The sequence below is a fragment of the Danio rerio genome, chromosome 13 (assembly GCF_052040795.2).
Source record: "Danio rerio strain M-AB ecotype USA chromosome 13, GRCz13ab, whole genome shotgun sequence".
In the NCBI taxonomy this organism is placed as follows: Eukaryota; Metazoa; Chordata; class Actinopteri; order Cypriniformes; family Danionidae; genus Danio; species Danio rerio.
Genome location: NC_141033.1, coordinates 1,804,840 through 1,829,271, shown reverse-complemented (window position 1 = coordinate 1,829,271; position 24,432 = coordinate 1,804,840). Strand labels below are relative to the sequence as shown.

Sequence of the window (24,432 nt, the reverse complement as noted above, 5' to 3'; positions counted from 1 at the left end):
AATTAATATTACATGACTCTAATTATTGTTATATTATGATGTATAATGCACTTATGTTCTTGCTGTAGCAAAATTCAGTGGTATGGGTAGGTTTTAAAGGTGTGGCGAATGTGGTATGGTAGGTTTAATTGTTAGTTATAATTAAGGAGAAATTTTGTGGTGTGGGTAGGTTTAAGAATTGGTTAAGATTAGTAAAATGTTTAATGGTTGGCTACGATTAGAGAGAAGTTTAGTGGCAGTTAGATTGGATAATTTGTTGAGGTTAGGGAGATGTTTAGGGGTATGTGTTCGTTTAGTGGTTGGTTAGGTTTAGGAAAACATAAGTGCTATGGCTCATTGATTATAATTATGGTAAGGGAGACGATTAGCCGTATCTGTAGCTTTAGTGGTTGGTTAAATTTAGTAAAGTTTAGTGGTATGGTTACGATTAGGGAGTCATTTAGTGATATGGGTAGGTTTAAGAATTGGTTAACATTGGAGAAGTACAGTGGCATAGGTTTAAAGGTTGGTTATTGTTAGAGACAACTTAACACTTAAACTTAAGGATCAAAACAGACTTGCATTAGTCACCTTTAAAATTAGATGTCTTAAACTGTTATGTACTCATCAATATATATGGTAAGGTATAATGAACTAGTGTTCATGTTGTATTTAAAGTCAAGGGATACATTGATTTGGTTGATTAAGGTTAACTTCAGGTTTATTTATATGTGCAGGTTTAAGGCATTACTCCATATTCACCCGGGGCTTTAGCGTCAACGCTTGACAGAGGGCGTGTCTGAAGTTGGGGCTGGCGCGATCGTCATATCAGCGTTACCCAATGAAATTACTCAGCAATAGGCCACAGTCTGAGCTGGTGTATTTGCATACAGTGATCTGATTGGCTGATGCTTCCGTCACCGCTTGAAAAGTTGAGCAAGTCCCAACTTTTGCAGGGAGTAACCCCTCTGATTTGGTGCCGACGTATCCACAATGCAGTTTGGCAACGCCTAACGTCAGCCATTCAAAGTAAAATATAGTGCTAGGATTTAGTGGTATAAGCAACTTCAAGGGGTGGTTTAAGATGTTTAGGGGTAAGTTAAAGGGTTGGTCAGCTAATAAAGTGGATTGCAAACATTTCTGTATAATTACCCATTTTTAGCTTGTGTTTTTGATTTAAAAATCTAGCTAAGGCGTCACGGTGGCGCAATGGGTAGCATGATCACAGCAAGAAGGTCACTGGTTCGAGCCTCGACTGGGTCAGTTGGCATTTCTGTGTGAAGGTTGCATGTTCTCCTCGTGTCCGCATGGGTTTTCTCCGGGTGCCCCCCCACAGTCGAAGAGCATACGCTATGAGTGAATGAGCTAAATTGTTCGTAGTGTATGTGTGTGAATGCAAGAGTGTATGGGTGTTTCCCAGTGTTGGTTGTTGCTAGAAGGGCATCTGCTGTGTAAAAATACAAGCCAAAGAGAAAATGATTGAATGAATGAGTTCTAGCTTAGTCATGTACAACCTGCAACAAACACAATGTTGAGTAGACCGTGTTCGAGACAGACACAGAGAAATATATTGGAAAATAGATTTAATGACATACAAACATGGTTCTAAAACAATAAATGCAATATCTTCCCAAAAATATATTACTCAGAGTACAAATACAAGTGTGTGTGTGTGTATATAAGGAGAAAGAATATTTGATTTTGCATATCCACCCACTGACATCTATAGCAAACTAACATCATCAGTAACTGCGGGCTGCAATACTTTGGGCTGCTTGAGGAAATATGTACTACAGAGTCCTAAGACATTCTCAGTGCTTTTAAAACAATACTTCAATGACTAAATTAAAGAGAAACTGTTTTGGTTTGCAAATTTCAACATGGCTGTTCTTTGTTTGCTTACATTTCTGTCGTACAATAGCAGCAGTTTTGTTTTTTGGAGTGGTCGCTGATGAATTGATGATGTCTTTGAAACAAAGGAAGTTTATAAGACGCTCTCTAACTGTTTCACCTCATTGAAATACTCTGAGAGAAACAGCAATGAGCCATGAATGTGTGGTGAGAGTGGTAACCAGGTTATAACTGAACTACATCTTATAACAAAACAAAGCCAAATAAATAAGAGGAATTATGAGCTAATATATACATAATACTGTACATCAAATCTCAAAACTATTTCTCTTGATATGTTCTTAAATCCAGCAATACGACACCGTCTTCTCTCAGTGACACCCACAGGACCGCACCACCATATTTCTGTACTTCTTCAGAATAACATTGGAGCTGTCGTCGAAATACAGCACAGAGATGGCGTTCAGTTTGGTCGGAGCACAGCAAGGCTTTGGCACGTTATCCGGAAACATCAGATGGACCTACGATGAGGAAAAACAATAGTGCGTTTAGTTTTTATTAGCAATCATGTGCATATATAGAATGACCCAGTAGTGCACAACACAATGCAAAAATTAGTTCACAACACAATGGAAATAAGCCAAAACACGCAAAACAAACAATTTCCCATTCCCGTTATGTTGTGCCAATTTTTCTATATTGAATTCGTCACCATTTTTCTCAGAAAACTTATTTCTAAAGGGGCCGTTGACATGAAAATTTTCCCTGGATGTTGGTAACAACCAAAAAAATCTGTATATGAAAAGACAACAAATCTAAATTATTTGTAATAAAATTTAATGAAGCAGGGAAAAAGTATAGAACACATGAAGAAAGGGAGGTGTAGAAAGACATGGAAAGCCCAGACAGCAGCTGAATTCTCTCTAGTAGTTCTTCAGCAATCCTCTTCCTTTCCTCAGTGTAAATAAATATCAGCTGAAGTCCAACATCTACATCAGCAGGAGGATGAAGATGAAACCAGGGTAGACATTAAAGCAAGACAATGATCCAAAACACAGCCAAGGAGACTCTCAGATGCTTTCAGAGAAAGGAAATCAAGCTGTAGAATGGCCCAGCCAATCACCTGACCCGAATCCAATAGAGAATACAAAAAAAAAGGCTCATATTTCACAGACGAGACCAACAGAACCATCAAGATAGTGGTTTCTAAATTTACTTTCACTTGCATTTTGTCGCAGACAATACAACAAACATTATGTGTTGCTCGTGATTTTTATAGTCTTTTTGTTTCCAAAATAAACACGTATTCCAGTTTCGGTTCCTGCAACCCATTTCTAAAACGGTAGAGCATTTACCACTCTGTAATGTTGCCATTACAATTCGCAATACTTAAAGTTAAAGTACCGGGTCTTTGTTACAAAATGCGCCACACATTCTCTATTGGAGACAGGTCAGGACTGCAGGCAGGCCAGTCAAGTATCTGTATCCTCTTCCGCTACCGCCAGGACTTTGTAATGTGTGCAGAATGTGGTTTTGCATTGTCTTGGTAAAATAGCAATGGAGTGCCCTGGAAAAGAAGGCAGCATGGTGTGCTCCAAATTCTCTATGTACTTTTCAGCATTAATGGTGCCATCATAGATGTGCAGTGCCAAGGGCACTGACACGACCCCATAACATTAAAGATCCTGGCTTTTAAACTTGTTGCTGGTAACAGTCTGCATCCTCCTTTGGTCCAGAGCAGACAGCGTCTATTCCACCCGAAATACCTGAAATACTGATTCATCTGAGCGCAGTATTCACTGTGTGATGGTCCATTCCAGATGCTTCCGAGCCCAGAGAAGACGACCGTGCTTCTGGACACTGTTAACATAGGGCTTGCTTTTGGCACAGCACCGTTTTCACTGGCATTTGTGGATGTAACTAAGTATTGTGGTACTTGAAAAAGGTTTGTCGAAGTAGTCCTGAGCCCATGTGGCGATGAATGAGGATTCTTGATGTAGGATTGGAGATCACGGTTGTTCAGCTTAGGCTTGCGCCCTTGTCCTTTATGTACTGAAATTCCTCCAGATTCCTTAAATCTTTTATTTATGTTATGCACTGTTGAACTATATTTTTACAGTGTATTTTTTTAAGATTGTACTTTTAGGGCAATGGCTTTATACAATTTGACAACCAACACCTATTTCAAAAATCTTAAAAGAAGCTTCAAATGCTTATAGTGGTCAATCTTGTAGTCGCAGAACTCGAGTAGTTCTAGTGTTAAAAACAGGCACTTACCAAGGTCTGCACAATGGCATGATTCGTGGCATTCATATGTGCGTTCAGTGGAAATGAACATTCTCCATCACAGTAAAAGGCAGCGTAGCCTTCTGGAGCAATAATCCAGTCCTGAAACGAGAGACGGCCAGAGATGAATTGTCTGAATTCAAGCGCCCCGTAATCGACCAAACCCTAGCGAGTGTTTACCTGCCATCCCAGATCCCGGAAGCTGACGTAGAGTTCGTGTTTCTTGCAGGCTTGCCTCTGTTCACTGGTGTTCTGATCTAGATAACGGCACAAAGCGGATGTTGAGTGTTCAGACACTGAAGCAGTGCTGGTGTTTAGTCTAGGAGTGTGTGTGGGCTCACTGTGCTCTCTGTTTGCAGCTGCCACCATCGCTTTGTATACAGACTCTGAATGAAGTAAATACTGTGATTTCGGTCATACATTCACCAAACATCAGGTAAGCTCTGCAGGTACAGTGGTCCTGATCCTTGCGATACCACGCTCTGTATTTTTTGTATGTATTTCTTACCACTTCAGAGGTTTGTTCCAATCAATTATAAGTGCCCTACAAAGTGAACATATGCTGCCATGATTGCAATTCGACAGAAGCATGTTCAATGGGTATTAAAGCGTGCAAGATGTGACTTATGCAAGTCTCATGATTACGTTAAAAGGAGCAGTATGAAACTAGATATTGCAATCCAACTGCAGGTTTAGGCCTAATCCCAATTCTATTTTTCTATCCCTACCCCTTCCACTTGGCCCTTGAAACAGAGTGTGAACGGGAAGGACTTCAAATCCACCCCTAAGAAATGGGACAGCACTACAACACCTGCACACATCATCAAATGTCATCACAAGCTCTTACTTCATACGAGTTTGACGACGGCAACTGTTGTAGTTATTCCAGTTGCACTATTTTTGTCTTCAGGAAATCACCAAAGGCAACGATATCATTCATTCATTTTCTTGTCGGGTTAGTCCCTTCAACAATCTGGGGTCATCACAGCGGAATGAACTGCCAACTTATTCAGAACGTTTTTACGCAGCGGATGCCCTTCCAGCTGCAACCCATCCCTGGGAAACATCCACACACACACTCATTCACACACACACTCATACACTACGGACAATTTAGCCTACCCAATTCACCTGTACCGCATGTCTTTGGACTGTGGGAGAAACCGGAGCACCCGGAGGAAACCCACACGAACGCAGGGAGAACATGCAAACTCCACACAGAACGCCAACTGAGCCGAGGATCGGACCTTCTTGCTATGTGGTGGCAGCTCTACCTACTGCGCCACTGCGTCGCCGGCAACGATATCATGTAATCCTAACTACAGAACGTGGGAATAAGCTCGTAAACTGTACTGCGTATTTACACCGTAGCCATATTTGCATTCATAAACACAAGAAAACAACATTAACGTTATACCAGACACTGCAAACAGCTCATTCCCAGCCACTACACTTTTCTAACAGGGGATTGGCGTGCCATCGAGTGACAGATGTGAAAGTATCTTGAAGGACTACTATACAGGAGTTATTATTGTGGATTTTAGATAATTTTAGCCAAATTTAGCAGGTGTTTTGTAATTTTTTTTTTTTTTAAGTATGACCGTAAACAACGAAGACTTTCGAATATATTAAAGTACTGTGTGTTTGTTGGTTATAAAAACTCTTAATAATGATTACTTAAATCTGTGTGTCTCGCAGCCATGTTGGTGTTGTAGCTGCTGTTTTCTGGGAAATTTTAGTACCCCTTGGTTTCTAGTGTGGTACTGGAAAGTCTCCATTTCAAGGGCTATCCAGCCCTTCCCCTTAGCCCTACGACTTCAAACTAAAGTGAATTAGGACACTGCACCCCTTTCATGGATGAACAAAATGAGGGATAGGGGTAAGGGAAAGGACTAAGGGGTAGAATTGGGATTGGCCCAAATTTTTGGTACCCTGCCCTTCCTCCTTTAACTTGACGCACACAAAGGTTGCTAAATCGATGACACCAATAGGGCATAATGATGCCTAAAAATCAAACCTTACACTGTAAAGCCGATCAGCAAATATTTACATTTATAAAACTGAATCTGCGTCTCATTTTGGAGGCTGCTAGTATCTTCTCGAGGTCACAGTTTCAGCCTTCAAGCCTGAAATGAAGTACACTGTTTTCCACAAAGGCAACCAAGTGTGCTGAAATACAAATGGTTGAACTGGCAGTCGGCTGGTTATTGAGATCAAAACAAAGAGCGACATTCTGACACAGAACGCACATATTTTAAAGGAGAATAAATGGCAAATTTTTTAGCCATTCATTAAAAGTATTTAGATGCTTTTGTTTCTTGAATATCTGCAAACATTATGGTATCTTTCTGATTTGGAAGAGTAAAAATGTTCATTTATTTTCCTTCAGCTTAGTCTCTATTTCAGGGGTTGCCACAGTGGAATGAACCGGCAACTATTCCAGCATATCTTTACGCAGGGGATGCCCTTCCAGCTGCAACCCAGTCTTGGGAAACACCCACACACACTCATTCACACACACTACGGACAATTTAGTTTAGTTAATTCTCCAATACTGCATGTGTTTGGACTGTGGTGAAAACCCACACCAACCCCGAGGAACCCGGAGGAAACCCACGCCAACATGGGGAGAACATGCAAACTCTATACAGAAATGCCTGGGGCTTGAATCAGCGACCTTCTTGCTCTGAAGTGACAATGCTAACCACAAGTGCCGCCCAACTTTCGTACAGCACCTTTAAAATAACCCGTCACACTTCTGTAATCATTTTTATCTGAAGATGCTGCAAACAGCAGTGCAAATTTTTGGCAGATCTTGAATAATACTTCATTTAAAAACAGTTTCCCATGTACGACAGAGAGAAGTAAACACTATGTAGGGAACATGCCAATTGGAACACAGTTCCTGCATTGAGATGTCTTCTACCAAGTTGGCTATCTAAATCAGTTGTGAAATGAAGCCGATGTATTGCTGGAGGTTCGGCTAGCACTGCTTGCACTGAATGTGAGTGTTTTAGAATACAGTAAATCTCCACTGTACCTCCGCTTTTGAGAGCTGGTGTTGATTTCACTTGTGTTTTGCTTTTGTTTCTGTTGTGGCTCTTCTTCTTGCTTCCCGTGGCTCTCACAGAACGAAGCAAAACCTCGCTGGCTTTGAAAAAAGCCACCAGGAACGGCTGTTTGGACTGAGGTCCGTTCCTGCCGATGATGCCAGCAGATTTCATGTTGATGCTTCTACCTGGAAAGCAGACGGATGTTTGCATCTGATTACAGAGATCCGCATTAGTCAAACAGCCACGAGTGAGACACGGAAACCTCTTCTTGGGTGGTGGAAACATCACAACTGTGTATGACAGGTTCTACAGTCCACACACACAGATACCGTAGTGATTGTCTACATGTCAAAGTGAGCTGAAAAACGATCTTGAAAAGCAGGCGACTTCACAGCATCAGGTTCCCATTTAAGAAAGAGGAAAAACTGGGTGTAGCCGTGACTCAAAGATGATCCTTTTGTGAAGTCTCACATCGGTAAACGTGTCTGTTTTTAGGCTGAAATAATGACTATGTGAAAGGAAAATGAAAACAGCTGCACTTCATGGTTCTTATTTCCAGTAAAAAGGGAATGCAACAATAATTAAAACAATATCGCTCTGTCTGCAGGGAAGGACACTAAAATATTATAGTGCCTTCAAAGTGACCAAATGGTTATCATTTATTAAATTCCCCAGCAAACGAACCCCTACTGAAAAAAACAGCTTAAACCAGCCTAGGCTGGTTGGCTGGTTTTAGCTGGTCGACCAGGCTGGTTTTAGAGGGGTTTTGGCCACTTCCAGGCTGGTTTCCAGCCATTTCCAGCCTGGTCTTAGCTGGTCAGGCTGGGAGATGACCAGCTAAAACCAGCTTGACCAGCCTAGCCAGGATGGGAACCCAGCTAAAACCAGCTATGTCCAGCTTAAATCAGGCTGGTCAAGATGGTTTTAGCTGGATTTAGCTGGTCATTTTCCAGCCAGACCAGCTTAAACCAGGCTGGAAATGGCTGGAAACCAGCCTGGAAATGGCCAAAACCCCTCTAAATCCAGGCTGGTCAACCAGCGAAAACCAGCCAACCAGTCTAGGCTGGTTTAAGCTGGATTTTTCAGCAGGGACAACATGGAGTAACGTTTATCTGGCAGATGTACCATTATAAAATAATATTAAATATAAAACACATGCCATTTTCCAGTATATTTAAACTCATTTCCCATTCACTGACTAACTCAGGGATGGGCAAACTTGATCCTCGAGGGCCGGTGTCCCTGCAGAGTTTTCCAACACTAGTCAAACACACCTGAACAAACTAATCAGTGTCTTCAAGATCACTTGAACTCTATAATGAGGTTTGTTTGAATAGGGTTGGAGCTAAACTATGCAGGACACCGGCCCTCCAGAATCAAGTTTGCCCACTCCTGGACTAACCCCTTAACCATATGATGCATCATTAGAGAAATTAACCATAGTCCTTAAAACTATTTAGGTAACTAGAAGCTATAGTTATCTAGAAACTCTCTCATTCATTTTCCTTCAGCTTAGTCCCTTATTTATCATGGGTCTCCACAGCGGAATGAACCGCCAACTATCCCAGCATATGTTTTACACAGTGGATGCCTTTATAGCTGCAACCCAGTAGTGGGAAACACCTATACACTCTCTCATTCTCACACACACTCATACACTATGGCCAATTTTGGTTACCCAATACACCTACTTTATAGCGCAGGGTTGGCCAGTCCTGTTCCTGGAGATCTACCTTCCTGCAGATTTCAGTTGCTACCCATATCAAACACACCTGCCTGTAATTATCACGTGGTGTTCAGGTCCTAATTAATTGGTTCAGGTGTGTTTGATATGGGTTGCAACTGAAATCTGCAGGAAGGTGGCTCTCCAGGAACAGGGTTGGCCACCCCTGGTATAGCGCATGTGTTTGGACTTTGGGGAACACCCACACCAATAATAAATAATTATTTACGGTAATTGGATTTGCCCATGATAGGAGTATTTTGAATGTTCGTTATCATGATTTATTGAATTTAATGAATAAGCGCACGTGTAGTGGTGTCCTACCATCGGTGGTCTCCACACACAGCTGAAGGCCCATGTTCTGCTGCGGGTTCAGGACCCAGTGATTGCTGGTGGCCGTGATGTCAAACACCAGCCATCCTCCATCAGTAGCGCGGATCTTCTTCCAGTCCAACAGAAACGTGTCAGGATCCCTGATAATACAATACAAAAACACTTAAACATTAGAATAGGGACCGAATCGCACGGTTAACTAGTGGCTTATTACATTTTACATTTAGCAGATGCTTTTATCCAAAGCGACCTACAACCGAGAAGGCATTCAGCGATTCAACAAGAAGAGGCAATACACGTGAAATGTGCTGATTATACAAAGAAAGAGAATATAGTGCTGAAGGAAGGGTTTTTTTTTCTATAGAGAGAAGGGTTTATTTACAGGTGGTTTGTCAAGCCCACTCACCCATGTGAGGCACACTTCAGAAATGCACTGTTTTTTTTTTGTTTTTTTTTGGAGATTTGCAGAAATTGTGAGAAAGTGTCTGGTCCAAATGTGCACAACTGGGGCAAGTGTGAGTTGAAGTGTGTCTGAGAGATGAAAGAGTGTTTTTTCTACAGGTGGTTTGTCAAGCCCACTCACCTGTGTGAGGAACACTTCATAACACTTATTACTCGCATGGAATCTGCATGCAGATTTCCCTTCATTGAATCTATTGATACACTTGTGTAAATGTGTGTATATATATATATATATATATATATATATATATATGTATATATATATATATTTATATATATATTTATTTATTTATTTATAAATATTTATTATATATTTATTATATATTTATTTATTAATTATTTATAAATATTTATATTTATAAATAAATATATATATATATATATATATATATATATATATATATATATATATATATATATATATATATAAATATATATATATATATATATATATATATATATATATAAATATATATATATATATATATATATATATATATATATATATATATATATATATTTATATATATATATATATATATATATATATATATATATATATATATATATATATATATATATATATATATACACACACATACATATTTATTTATTTATATATATATATATATATATATATATATATATATATATATATATATATATATATATATATATATATATATATATATATATATATATATATAAAGTATGCAGATTCTGTCTTATAACCTCCAGGTATTAAGATATTTGCTGTTTGTTAGTACTTATACAGCACATATTCATGATTGTATTCTGCATCCCTAATCCTACTTAATACCTAAACCCAACCCTAACTATTAATAAGCAGCTAATTAGCAGTTTTTTAGGCAAAAGTCATAGTTAATGCTTTGTTAATTGCTAGAATTGTATCCTAAAATGAAGTCTGACCAAGATGTAACTTCTTATGTAACAATATTATATTTTACCTTGAGCTCAGCAGGCAGGCGGTCTATATACCTAAACCACCCTAATAACTAATAATGAGCAAACTAGGAGATTAATGGTCACAGTTAATGGTTTATTAATAACAAGACTTGTATATTTTAAGAAAAAGCCTAAGCGACTGCACTGACAGTCTGATTTGCATTGCAATTTCGAAGTCTAACATTTCACCGTCCCACACAAACATGAATGCTAAACTCCCCCGTGACATGTTTAGACAAAAGAGATGGATTTTGCTAATTGCAGTCCTTCTGCGTCTTAATTAGCGATGTTGATTATAACGTACCAAAACAAATATTGAAATGAGCCCGACCGAATTCTCTCTCTCAGCCCTGACTTTTCATCTCCACCACAATTTTGTCAACAAGCCATTCCTGTTCATCTACTTAAGTGATGTTCCATAACAGCACATGGGCCACACAGCGAGCCGCCGGCCGCTTTCAGACAGCAGGAATGATCACAGACAGTGGCACGTCTCGACACGCCACACCAGCCTCTGGTATATATCACCATCTGCATTTTCTGTTCAGCTTCAGCGAGATCCTACACACTGCACTGTAAATAAATGGCATGTGTGGGTTACGGCATACTACAAGTGCTTGACAGAATTATACTAAAAAATACAGTGCAGGCTGTCAAATTTCTGCATTTTATGGTAAACTACTGTATTTTATTGTTTCGTCGTACAGTATTTACCTGTAACTGAATTTTACTCTTTTACAGATATGCAGCATATTACTGTATTTTAAAGTTGCATGTGGAAAACTAATGTACTTAGCAGTAAAGATTCACTCACTGGCCACTTTATTAGGTACACCTGTCCAACTGCTTTTTAATGCAAATTTCTAATCAGCCAATCACATGGAAGCATGCATTTAGGCATGGTCAAGACGATCTGCTGCAGTTCAAACTGAGCATTAGAATGAGGAATAAAGGGGATTTAAGTGACTTTGAACGTGGCATGGTTGTTGGTGCCAGATGGGCTGCTTTGAGTATTTCAGAAACTGGGATTTTCACGCACAAGGTTTACAGCGAATGGTCCGAATAAGAGAGAATATCCAGTGAGTGGCAGTTCTGTGGGTGCAAATGCCTTGTTGATGCCAGAGGTCAGAGGAGAATGGCCAAACTGGTTCCAGCTGATGGAAAGGCAACAGTAACTCAAATAAGCACTCGTTACAAGCGAGCTCTGCAGAAGAGCATCTCTCAAGTGGACTTTAACACTGAGATACGAGTCAAAGCTTAAAAGGGCAAAACACTGTTTAACAGTCGCAGGTTGAAAAGTAACAAGGCAATAAAAACTGTTGAATAAAGACGTAGCTAGACTACATCCATACAGGAAATATGAAGCAATATTTCTTATCTACAGTCTATTTAGAGACTTTTTTTAGAGACTGTTAAACATTGCCCATATTTACCTTTCACCCACCCTGTAGTTTCTCATTATTCTTTAAACCATCATTTTTAGCAAGAAGTTTTTTTTTTTTTTTAAGTTAAGATAACTAATTATTCTGTTTTAATAATTACTGTCCAGATATATATATATACACACACACACAAACAACTCACCGGCCACTTTATTGGGTACACCTTACTAGTACCGGGTTGGACCCCCTTTTGCCTTCAGAACTGCCTTAATCCTTCGTGGCATAGATTCAACAAGCTACTGGAAATATTCCTCAGAGGTTTTGCTCCATATTGACATGATAGCATCACAGATTTGCTGCAGATTTGTCGGCTGCACATCCATGATGCCAATCTCCCATTCCACCACATCCCAAAGGTGCTCTATTGGATTGAGCTCTGGTGACTGTGGAGGCCATTTGAGTACAGTGAACTCATCGTCATGTTTAAGAAATCAGTCTGAGATGATTTACGCTTTATGGCGTGTTATCCTGCTGGAAGTAGTCATCAGAAGATATGTACACTGGTGGACATGGTCAGCAGCAATACTCAGGTAGGCTGTGGCGTTGACACCATGCTCAGTTGGTACTAATGAGCCCAAAGTGTGCCAAGAAAATCTCCCCCACACCATTACACCAGCACCACCAGCCTGAACCGCTGATACAAGGCAGGATGGATCCAAGCTTTCATGTTGTTGACACCAAATTCTGAGCCGACCATCTGAATGTGTCAGCAGAAATGGAGACTCATCAGAGCAGGCAACGTTTCTCCAATCTTCTATTGTCCAGTTTTGGTGAGTCTGTGTGAATTGTAGCCTCAGTTTCCTGTTCTTAGCTGACAGGAGCGGCACCCGGTGTGTTCTTCTGCTGCTGTAGCCCATCCGCCTCAAGGTTGGACGTGTTGTGTGTTCAGAGATGCTCTTCTGCAGACCTCGGTGGTAACGAGTGCTTATTTGAGTTACTGTTGCCTTTCTATTTTCTATAGTGCGTGAAAATCCCAGTAGATCAGCAGTTTCTGAAATACTCAGAGCAGCTCGTCTGGCAGCAACAACCATGGCACGTTTAAAGTCACCTAAATCCCCTTTCTTCCCCATTCTGATGAACGCTTTGTACTGCAGCAGATCGTCTTGACCATGTCAACACATTAACAAGCAGTTGGACAGGTGTACCTAATAAAGTGGCCGGTGAGTGTATTTTTTTTTTTATATATACCATCAGACTTCTGCAGAAACACTTTGATTGACATTCTCCCTTTGTACGTGTCATCAGAGGGAAAGCCCCGCCCACTAGTAACCATCTCTCCCTCATTAGCATAGGACGTTAGTTTTGTGTTTGAATCTGCCACTATGCTCACACACAGGCATTTGTAGCTCCGCCTTCTTCTGAAAAGAGCACAATCTCATTTGCATTTAAAGCGACAGTCACCAAAACGCCACACTATTAGGATTACAGCATAAAAGGTTCAGTTTCAGAGAGTTATAAAACATTATGTGTGTGGAATTTGGAGCTAAAACTTCACACTCTATGGACATCCGAGATTTATTTTACAACTTGTAAAAGGGGCATCATTTACTTGCTTTACCCAGTATAACGCTGCGTTCTCACCAGACGCGGAACGCACGTCAAGCAGGAGTGATTTACATGTTAAGTCAATGCAAACGCGCGAATAGACATTCTGCGGCGCGAATTGTGCGAATGGCGCAGCGCGAATGACGCAAATTGCACGAATTGAGCATTTGCACATTTGACGCGCTTAACGAGCGTTTTGCGCGAATCTATGGAGTTCGAAAATCTGAACTTCAGCGTACATTCGCGCCGCGTTAATCAGAAGCTTGCTCTTGTGGGGGCGTGATTGTGACGTAGAACCAGTTGTCGGTGTTCCGAGGGAAATCCTCCAGCCTTCATAGTTCATCAAACTCAGCTTGGCTCAGTCAGAAGCACCGCTTAAAGCCTCCGTCATCCAGGTTAAGTTTTTGGAGGAGTTTATGAGCTCACAGAACTGGATGCACCTCTGAAAGGATGTAGTGGACTCAGACACGACCCTAAACGTACCGACGCTGTTTTTCAGTCTTCATAAAGCACATAAACACTGTTATTTTCTTCATAAAATCCATGTTAGCCACTATGAAGCTAGAGTCTTTGGGCAGACAGAAGCCCCGCCCATCACGCGAATCCGCGTCTGTTCTGAAGTGAATTTGACGTGCGAATGAAGCGAGTAAACTCAAACTCAAAAAAAGATTGGCGGAAACCTGCAACCATTGACTTCCATGGTATTTGTTTGTCCTACTGTGGAAGTCAATGGTTACAGGTTTACGGATTGCTTCAAAATATCTTCTTTTGTGGAAAGAAACCGGAACTTATTGGGGGGGGGGAGTAAATAGTGAGCAAATTTCAATTTTTGGGTGAGCTATCCCTGGGCAAACGTTGGCCGGCTGTAAGAAGCGGGTGCTAAACTGTGAAACACTAAATTCCATTAATCACAGGAAAATGGCAGTACAGAGTGAATGTGTGAAGCTGTCAGACGCGGGCGCCTCATAAACACACTCCTCTGATGGCAGAATCCATTAGAAAGGCCTGTTTCATTGCCTCAGGAGAGCCATATCTATGCTCCGGCATTTCAGCTGCGTTCATTCATGCTGAGGAAAGGCCCCGTCTCATCTATGCCTCAAGATAAGTCACGGGTCTCAATCTAGATTACAAGACCATTAGAGCCATGAAGAGGCAGGTGGGCACAGACTGGCTTTGCGGAAGCTCTGAAGTCTCTTGAAGCTCTCTATTAAGGCCAGATGGGGCCCGTCCGGGTGCAGAGATATCCAGCGAGTGATAACTGATGGACTTTCAAGACTTTCATAAGTGCAAATGAGCTGTTAATGGAAAGCTTTATCCGTGGCCATTAGCAGCAAGTTTATCTGGCGAGGCTGAGGAAGGACAGGTCCGGGTTTTGATTGAGAGAAATTATTTCTAGAGGACAAGAGGTGGTGTGGGGTATATTGAACAGAGCTGTGTTTATGTCATGGTGTTTAAGTTGAGCCCAGATGGCGGTATCCTTAAAGATCAGCTAAAACAGGGCAGTTTTCTTGGGGAAAATGTTTCCATCATTTCACAATAGCTACCCAGGTAGCAAAGAATATTGGCCCGGAATTGGCCCATTCATCTGGCACTGGCATACAGCATGTGGGCCAAACATGGCCTGGCTTTGGCAGAGGTGGCACCGTCTTTAAGGCGGCACACTACACTTAGGCCAGATGTAAATGCAGTATTTGGATCAGATGTTAACTAGATTATTAAAGTTAGTCAAGACAAACATAGATAGATAGATGGATGGATGGATGGATGGATGGATGGATGGATGGATGGATGGATGGATGGATGGATGGATGGATGGATGGATGGATGGATGGATGGATGGATGGATGGGTGGGTGGATGGATAGATGGATATAGATAGATGATAGATAGATAGATGGATGGATGGATGGATGGATGGATGGATGGGTGGATGGATGGATGGATGGATGGATGGATGGATAGATAGATAGATAGATAGATAGATAGATAGATAGATAGATAGATAGATAGATAGATAGATAGATAGATAGATAGATAGATAGATAGATAGATAGATAGATGGGTGGATAGATAGATAGATAGATAGATAGATAGATAGATAGATAGATAGATAGATAGATAGATAGATAGATGGATGGATGGATGGATGGATGGATGGATGGATGGATGGATGGATGGATGGATGGATGGATGGATGGATGGATGGATGGATGGATAGATAGATAGATAGATAGATGGGTGGATAGATAGATAGATATATAGATAGATAGATAGATAGATAGATAGATAGATAGATAGATAGATAGATAGATAGATAGATAGATAGATAGATAGATAGATAGATAGATAGATAGATAGATAGATAGATAGATAGATAGACGGATAGACGGATAGACGGATAGATGGATGGATGGATAGGTAGTTAAATAAATAGATAGATGGATGATGGATGGATGGATGGATAAATGGATGGATAGATAGATAGATAGATAGATAGATAGATAGATAGATAGATAGATAGATGGATGGATGGATGGATGGATGGATGGATGGATGGATGGATGGATGGATGGATGGATGGATGGATGGATGGATGGATGGATGGATAGATTGATTGATTCACTTAAATTTAGAAAAAAAACGAATAAGTTAATTTTTCTTCAAGATGTCCCAACACAAATCTATTGCGTGGGAACCAGCATTTTTTACAGTGTGGTACATCAAAAACCTGTGGTCCAGGCATCACCAAACTTGTTCCTGGAGGGCCGGTGTACTGCTAATTGTTTTAGCTCCAACCCAAATCAAACACACCTGAACAAGCTAATCAAGATCTTACTAGGTATACTTGAAAAACCCAGGCAGGTGTGTTGATGCAAGTTGGAGCTAAACCCCGCAGGGCACCGGACCTCCAGGACCGAGACTGTGACCCCTGCTATAGTCGATAACTCTGTTGGAGTTGATGAAAATGAACAGATTTATCTTGCTGACCAAAATCGTCCCCTGGAGTTTGAGACTCCAGTATAGCTCAGTCAGTAATTCTGTATATGTCCAGATTTAAGGCAGGAGACGGGGTGATGGAGATATCCTGGAAGAATAATCATAAATGAGCTGCGCAGATGTTTATATACTCTTGCATAATGATTGACAGAATCAGACGAAACGGATCCTCCTCCCCAACCTTGCTTTAAAAACTCCAAAAAGTAAATCTTCTATGTGGGATACTGAGAATGATAAAGATACTAGTCTTTTATTTACATGTCAGTTACTCATTAAAAGAGGCAGCGGTTGTTAAAGGAAAGCAGGCAACATATCAACTTACACAACATATTCCTTGGATAAGCCTCTGAAATGTGATATTAATATCAGCCGATGCTCTTTCCTTCTTTAAATAGCAAGATGACAATTCCAAGTCTGCTTTTGTCAGATTTTCAATGGTGACAAATGAGCGCGTTTAAACATCTTGAAGGAAAGCTCCAGACAGACTCCAGACTCGCTGGCGTAAACAGGATGTGCTTTTTATTTTCCGCTCGATTGCCTGCCTAAAGTGTTTCGCAGACCAGGCATCGCTTTTTTAAGAGACTGTCCTACAGGTTTAATTGGCAGCCGGGCTTAATTTAAACTCAGTGTGTTACTTCAGGGTAACAAATGCCTCTTCAACACGATCTTAAACAGTTTATATGAGCTGAATTAAAACTAACATATGAATTGAACATTGCTAAATTTAATTTGTGTAAAATCGGCGTATATAAATTGTTTGCCACTACTTAGCTTTTAAAGAGCCCCTATTATGCATTAAAAAAAGGTCCTATTTTGGTTTTGGGGGTCTCCATCATCAGGCTGATCTGCATGCAAGGTCAGAAAACACTTTCATTGTCTTATAATGTGTATTTATTTTATCTAACTATCCCAACGACTCTCATATGATTCATTTAGAGATTCATTTGTTCTCAAACTTTTCCTTAGGATGAGCCCTTCGGTCTAATCCGGTTCAGTGATCACAGCTAAAAGTGCTTCCGCCAAACCTAAAGTTAATCTGAAGTGATTCACAAATTGCAAAACTTAATTCCTTAACTCTAGTAGAGCTGTAAAATGGGCATTTTACAGTTTAAAAAGTGGAGTGTTCCTTTAAAAAGCGATATGCACTGAAAAATCATTAATTTGATTTACTAGCACTTTTTTAAGTTACTGTTAGTGGTTGCAAACCATTGATATGGGCTGAATTTAAGCAAATAAATCAATTGAACATTGCTAAATTTAATTTGTTTGTTTAAATTCAGCATTTATAAATTGTTTACAATTACCTATCTTTTAAAGAGCCCTTATTATGCATTAAAATAGGTCATATTTTGGTTTTGGGGGTCTCCATCATCAGGCTGATCTGCATGCAAGGTCAGAAAACACTTTCATAGTCTTATAATGTGTATTTATTTTATCTAATTATCCCAATGACTCCCATATGATTCATTTAGAGATTAATTTGTTCTCAAACTTGTCCTTAGGATGAGCCCTTCGGTCTAATCCGGTTCAGTGATCACAGCTAAAAGTGCTTCCGCCAAACCTAAAGTTCATCTGAAGTGATCCAAAAATTGCAAAACTTAATTTCTTAACTCTAGTAGAGCTGTAAAATGGGCATTTTTACAGTTTAAAAAGTGGAGTGTTCCTTTAAAAAGCGATATGCACTGAAAAGATGATTAATTTGATTTACCAGCACTTTTTTAAGTTACTGTTAGTGGTTGCAAACCATTGAAATGAGCTGAATTTAAACAAATAAATCCATTGAACATTGCTAAATTTAATTTGTTTGTTTAAATTCGGCAATTATAAATTGTTTGCAATTACTTACCTTTTAAAGAGCCCTTATTATGTATTAAAAAAGGTCCTATTTTGGTTTTGGGGGTCTCCATCATCAGCCTGATCTCCATGCAAGGTCAAAAACACTTTCATTGTCTTATAATGTGTATTTATTTTATCTAATTATCGCAATGACTCCCATATGATTCATTCAGCGATTCATTTGTTCCCAAACTTCTCCTTAGCACGAGCCCTACGGTCTAATCTGATTCAGTGATCTATGCTTAAAGCTAAAAGTTCAGCTGAATTGATCTAAAACTGCTAAAACTAAACGCCTCAACTCTAGTAGAGCTGTAAAATGGGCATATTTACAGTTTAATAAGTGGAGTGTTCCTTTAAAAAGCGATATGTACTGAAAAAGAATGATTAATTTGATTTACTAGTCTTTTTTTAAGTTACTGTTTGTGGTTGCAAACCATTAATATGAGCTGAATTTAAACAAACAAATATTTTGAACATTGCTAAATTTAATTTGTTTGTTTAAATTCGTCGTATATAAATTGTTTGCAATTACTTACCTTTTAAAGAGCCCCTATTATACATTATAAAAGGTCATATTTTGGTTTTGGGGGTCTCCATCTGCAGGCTGATCTGCATGCAAGGTCAAAAAACACTTTCATTGTCTTTTATAATGTGTATTTATTTATCTAACTATCCCAACGACTCTCATATGATTCATTTAGAGATTCATTTTTTCTCAAACTTCTCCTTAGCATGAGCCCTACGGTTTAATCTGATTCAGTGATCTATACTTAAAGCTAAAAGTTCAGCTGAACTGATTCAAAAATTGCAAAACTTAATTTCTTAACTCAAGTGGAATCAATAACAAAAAATGTACAGTATTAGATTGACAGACCAGACAAATCCCATAGACAAAAGAATCTTAAACTTAAGCATTCATATGGGCTGTTTTTGAACTGGAACGTGTCTCTCTTGTTTACCTGTGATCTGATCGAGCAAAATGTGTCTTATTAGTGTGGAAACAGGGAAGCATCACCAGTCATGTTAAATTCGCAGTCTTCCTCTGTCTTATCTGCCGAGTCATCCTCCAAGCCTTTCTCATAGTAATCTTCATTAACTAGCCTACATACGGTGCATAATAACCTCTGGTGAAAAAGCCGTGCACTGCAGCACGCAATGACGAAGATAGACTGCATCGAAAAGACGCTCAAATTGCGAGATCGCTACACCAAACACATGAAAACGAAAGTACCGAGCTGATTTAAAAATGTAGGAGTAGAAAGTACAAATATTTGTGTAAAAATGTAGGCAGATGAAGTAAAAAGTTGTCAGAAAAATAAGTAGTGGAGTAAAGTACTGATAGCAGAAAAATCTACTTAAGAACAGTAATGAAGTATTTGTACTTCGTTACTTCCCATCTCTGCTCTTGTGTGTCTAGACTTGTAAAATGAGCAAAGCCCTCACCTGTTTGGATATTCTTTGATGACCTGATATATGGTGACCTTCAGCGTGATGTTCTCATATCTGATGTGACTTTGATCCTTATAAATCCTGAACTCAGCAGCGGTCACCGCTTCACCTTCTGGGATCTGAGTCAGGTCAAAGCGAAACTCCCTGTAGTGTCGCCTGTGGTGGGAGAAATCCTTATCCCGCTCCACTGCATGGGAAAAACACAAAGCCAAACAATGAGAAACAGCACAGGACTTAGTAGTGTCATGGTGAATGCGTTTACACATCTGAATAAGACAATATTAAGATTAAAGTGTTTAAATTAGTTGCTTTTTGAATGTTTCTAAAGGTGTTCCTTAATTGTGGTGTTTAGATATCTGTACTGTACTTTAATGATGCCAAGCAGACTCTACACTGAAAAAAGTGTTGCATGCAGAACTGTTGCAAACAATTTATTTGTGTTGAATTTAAACAAACAAATTAAGTTTATTAATGTTCAACTTAATTTTTTTGTTTAAATTCAACACAGATAAATTGTTTACAACCACCTTACGTAAAAAAATTGAGTAAATCCAAGGAGTCATCTCTGAATCATTTTTTTCAGTGTACATGTCTTAATTTCACTTCTTCATTCATTCATTAATTTTCTTGTCGGCTTATTTATCAGGGATCACCACAGCGGAATGAACCGCCAACTTATCCAGCAAGTTTTTATGCAGCGGATGCCCTTCCAGCCGCAACCCATCTCTGGGAAACATACACTATCTCTCATACACTACGGACAATTTAGCCTACCCAATTCACCTGTACCACGTCTTTGGACTGTGAGGGAAACCGGAGCACCCGGAGGAAACCCACACGAAGACAGGGAAAACATGCAAACTCCACACAGAAACGCCAACTGAGCCGAGGTTCGAACCAGCGACCTTCTTGCTGTGAGGCGACGGCACTACCTACTGCGCCACTGCCTTGCCCTAATTTCACTTCTGTTTAGTTCAATTATGACTTTAGTATGATTAAGGTCATGAAAAATCCCTGTTCGCATGGTAGATTCCTAATTAGAGTATCGTCTAAATCAGGGATGTCCAGACTTGATTCTCGAATCTGATTGGCTGATAGCCATGATATAAGATCAGCACCCATACAGCCTCTTTGTGTATTACTCCGCCCACATACAGACAGCAACAAGCAGACACTACAGTTTGCTGTTACACAACAAAATATACTTTTGAGGACTTTTTAGTCGAGAATGTCGTTGTTTAGATTGCAACTATGCAGTTTATTTGTAAAAATAGTGCTTATTTTAAAATATTTACAATTTTTAAAAGAGTTGTCGGCGACGGTTAATGTTTTCGATCCACAAGTGGCCGACAGAACAGCATAATAAGCCCTTGGGCTTAGAAGATTATAACAGTCTGATTTCTAACTACAGCAGATCAAATCATTATTAAACTGGTAAGCAGGCCCGGATTGGCTAATCGGGAGGACCGGGAGAATTCCTGGTGGGCCGGTTCGTTTTTTGGCCGCGAGGGCCGGTGTCCCTAGCTCCAGAATCTGTTGCTCTCAGCAGTCATACCTTTTAAATTAATATTTTTTTTTTTACTTGACCACAGTCTTCTTATGCATTATTTTACCACAGCTCTGCTCTTTTTATCTATTTTCTCACAGCCTGGTGATCAGGATGCAGCCTGTAGGTGAATGATGATATTACTCAGACGAGCCACTTCTTGATGCACAGTTGTTGTGGTCCGGTGGTAAGCACATTAGGTTACGATGCTGCGGATCCGGGTTTGATCCTCGTCTTTTAAAATTTTTTTATTGTTAAGACATATTACTGTTATGGTTGTTGAACATTTGAAGTTCTAAAGCAACTGTTTTCTCAAAAAAGACATGATAGTGAAATTAGAAACTGAATTGGAAATGTCCTTATTTTAATATAGTCAGTCGTGAACTGAGGTGGGCCGGTCTGAGGCTTGAAACTCCAGGGCTGAAAAGGAGTCCCACTCCGGCCCTGCTGGTAAGCAATACCTGCCATCACTCCGTTTTTCATGGGAGTATCTCATATTTCAGACCAGTCTTCTGCAACCATTCGCTTTTAGTTCTTCCTAAAAAACTTCCTTAATTTCACTCACCCCCCTCTTTGGTACAGTCTGTAAACTAAACACCCTCGAGTTGCCAACTTTGGTGCAGTACCCGATCGAAGCGGCTGCCCAAAACCCACTGCACCCTGTTCTCAACCTCACCCTCGAACACCCTCTAAACCGATCTCTGAATAGCCGAAAGCATGCGTTCGGTCATAGAACAGATCCGATCTGTGTCACATATGAGCAAAAAATCGAAATTGGGTCACATTTAACTGGCAGTGTAAACCGGGCCTTAGTGTCCGTGCAAACGTACTGACTGTAGACTGTCGTGCACATGTCTTTAAAAAGTCATTCATCAAAATCATCAACATTCCACGTCTAGTCCAAACATTGGGTCGACCAACAAAAGCAATCTCCAGTTCATTACGGCACTAGGTAGCTGTACACTCCATCCATGATGAATGGGCTGTCAGTGAAGAAAAACAGCCCTTCGCTAATAACACACTAGGTTAGCACAGAAAAGCTGACAAGACACAAGTTTGGACTTTTTCAGAATGCTTTGTGCTATTCTGACCTCCCGAGATTCGCATTTCTGATCTACGATGAATAACGTGTGACATTATCACTGTTAGAAATGCAGTGCTGCCTATTAAACGTGTCCACAATGGTCAAACTTTAATGAGAAAGCAGGTTTGATGTATTAGAAGTGCCTAGGAGATAAGGGATTCTGCATATATATCTAGAAAACTACCTGCTGGATGCATTCAGTGTGTGTTTTAAGTCTGAGCACACTCGGAATTGCACAATGTGTGTCTATAAGTCTAAAAGGTGAGTGGCACAGTGGGTAGCACGATCACCTCACAGCAAGAAGGTTGCTTGTTCGAGTTGGCGTTTCTGTGTGGAGTTTGCATGTTCTCCTCATGTTGGCATGTATTTTCTCCGGGTGCTCCGGTTTCCCCCACAGTCCAAACACATGTGCTATAGAGGAATTGAATGAGCTAAATTGTGAAAGAGTGTGTCTGGGTGTTTCCCAGTATTGTTTAGTGAATGAAGTCTAGAAGGGATACAGCTGCAGATAATATACACAAATACACTCCAATGAACAATTACACAATGACATCACCTATATATAGCTGCAGGTTACTATGCTTATATATAACTTTACTGTTATTATCTATATATACAGCTCGGAGTGGGTAACACAATCGCCTCACAGCAAGAAGGTCGCTGGTTCGAGCCTCGGCTGGGTCAGGTGGCATTTCTGTGTGGAGTTTGCATTTTTCACATTTTTTCCTGTTTTGGCATGGGTTTTCCCCCTTTAACTTATTGTTTTATTAGATTTTTTTAAATGTTGAACACAAAATAAGATATTTTGAATAATGTTTAAAAGTAACAATAGTCTTTATATATATAAATATATATATATATATATATATATATATATATATATATATATATATATATATATATATATATATATATTTATATATATATATATATATATATATATATATATATATATATATATATATATATATATATATATATATAACAGTTCTGTCTGGTTCTCAAATCTGATTGGCTGATAGCCGTGCGATATTCTGCAATATCAGAACTCCTACAGCCTCTTTACCCTTTGTGTATTACTCCGCCCACATACAGCCAGCAAAAAGCAGACACTACAGATCTACAGTTTAAAAGATGCACGCTCAGCTGTTTAACTGTCAGCTTATGATTTGAATCCAGAAGAAAGTAGTTCCTCATACAAAAGGGTTTTTGAGACTCTCCATGTTTGATTTTGTTTTTATATACACAATTATGCTGTCAAACTGTTGTATAAACGCAATATCACACTCGTAGCAGTGCGATATGGCTGTATATCGGCACTGGTGGGGGCACTAAGGCACGCCTCCCACCAGTGCCAACATACAGCTATATCGCACTGCTACGAGTGTGATATTGCTCATATATATATATATATATATATATATATATATATATATATATATATATATATATATATATATTTTTTTTTTTTTTTTTTTTTACTGTGATCTTACACTCAAAAAAGTTTTTTTTTTTTTGCTCATTCATGCTAGTTTGAAATGAGCTGAAACAACACAAATCTTGAGATTTCATCGGAACAACTTAATTTTTTATGTTCAATCCACATAAATTAGTTAAGTGTTAAGTTAACTTTGTTTTGTTTTGGGTCAACATGAATGAATTGTGTTGAACCCTGCATTTTTACAGAGTATGAAAGTCAATGGTAACTGGTTTACAACATTCTTCAAAACATCTTCTTTTGTATTTAACCAACACAATCTCACGGCAATTCGTAACTTTTTCATTTAGTGGCTAATTCGTACGAATTCGTACGATCTAATTCGTACATTTTAGTTCGATTTGCTCATCCCCCAATGACGGTTGTGTTAAGGGGTGGGGTTA

The 24,432-nt window shown here is 39.5% G+C and overlaps 2 protein-coding genes across 6 annotated transcripts in view; one reads left to right on the top strand and one right to left on the bottom strand.

The window, feature by feature from the left end:
• The window catches only part of lrrc1 (leucine rich repeat containing 1), a 593,918-nt gene that overhangs the window by 406,999 nt on the left and 162,487 nt on the right, over positions 1-24,432 (top strand). The gene's annotated exons all lie outside the window — the stretch shown is intronic.
• Positions 1,546-24,432, bottom strand: part of bmp5 (bone morphogenetic protein 5) — a 29,878-nt gene continuing 6,991 nt past the window's right edge. The window contains exons 2-7 of one of the 5 annotated variants that reach the window (XR_015505048.1): positions 19,916-20,108; positions 8,263-9,365; positions 6,582-7,855; positions 4,297-6,513; positions 4,108-4,218; positions 1,546-2,351 (exon numbers count right to left, since the gene is read on the bottom strand). Coding sequence is in view for 3 of the 5 variants with exons in the window: in NM_201051.1 (NP_957345.1) it covers positions 2,202-2,351; positions 4,108-4,218; positions 4,297-4,373; positions 7,157-7,354; positions 9,217-9,365; positions 19,916-20,108 (878 nt within the window). In the remaining 2 variants the exon portion in view is untranslated. 5 annotated transcript variants of the gene reach the window in all.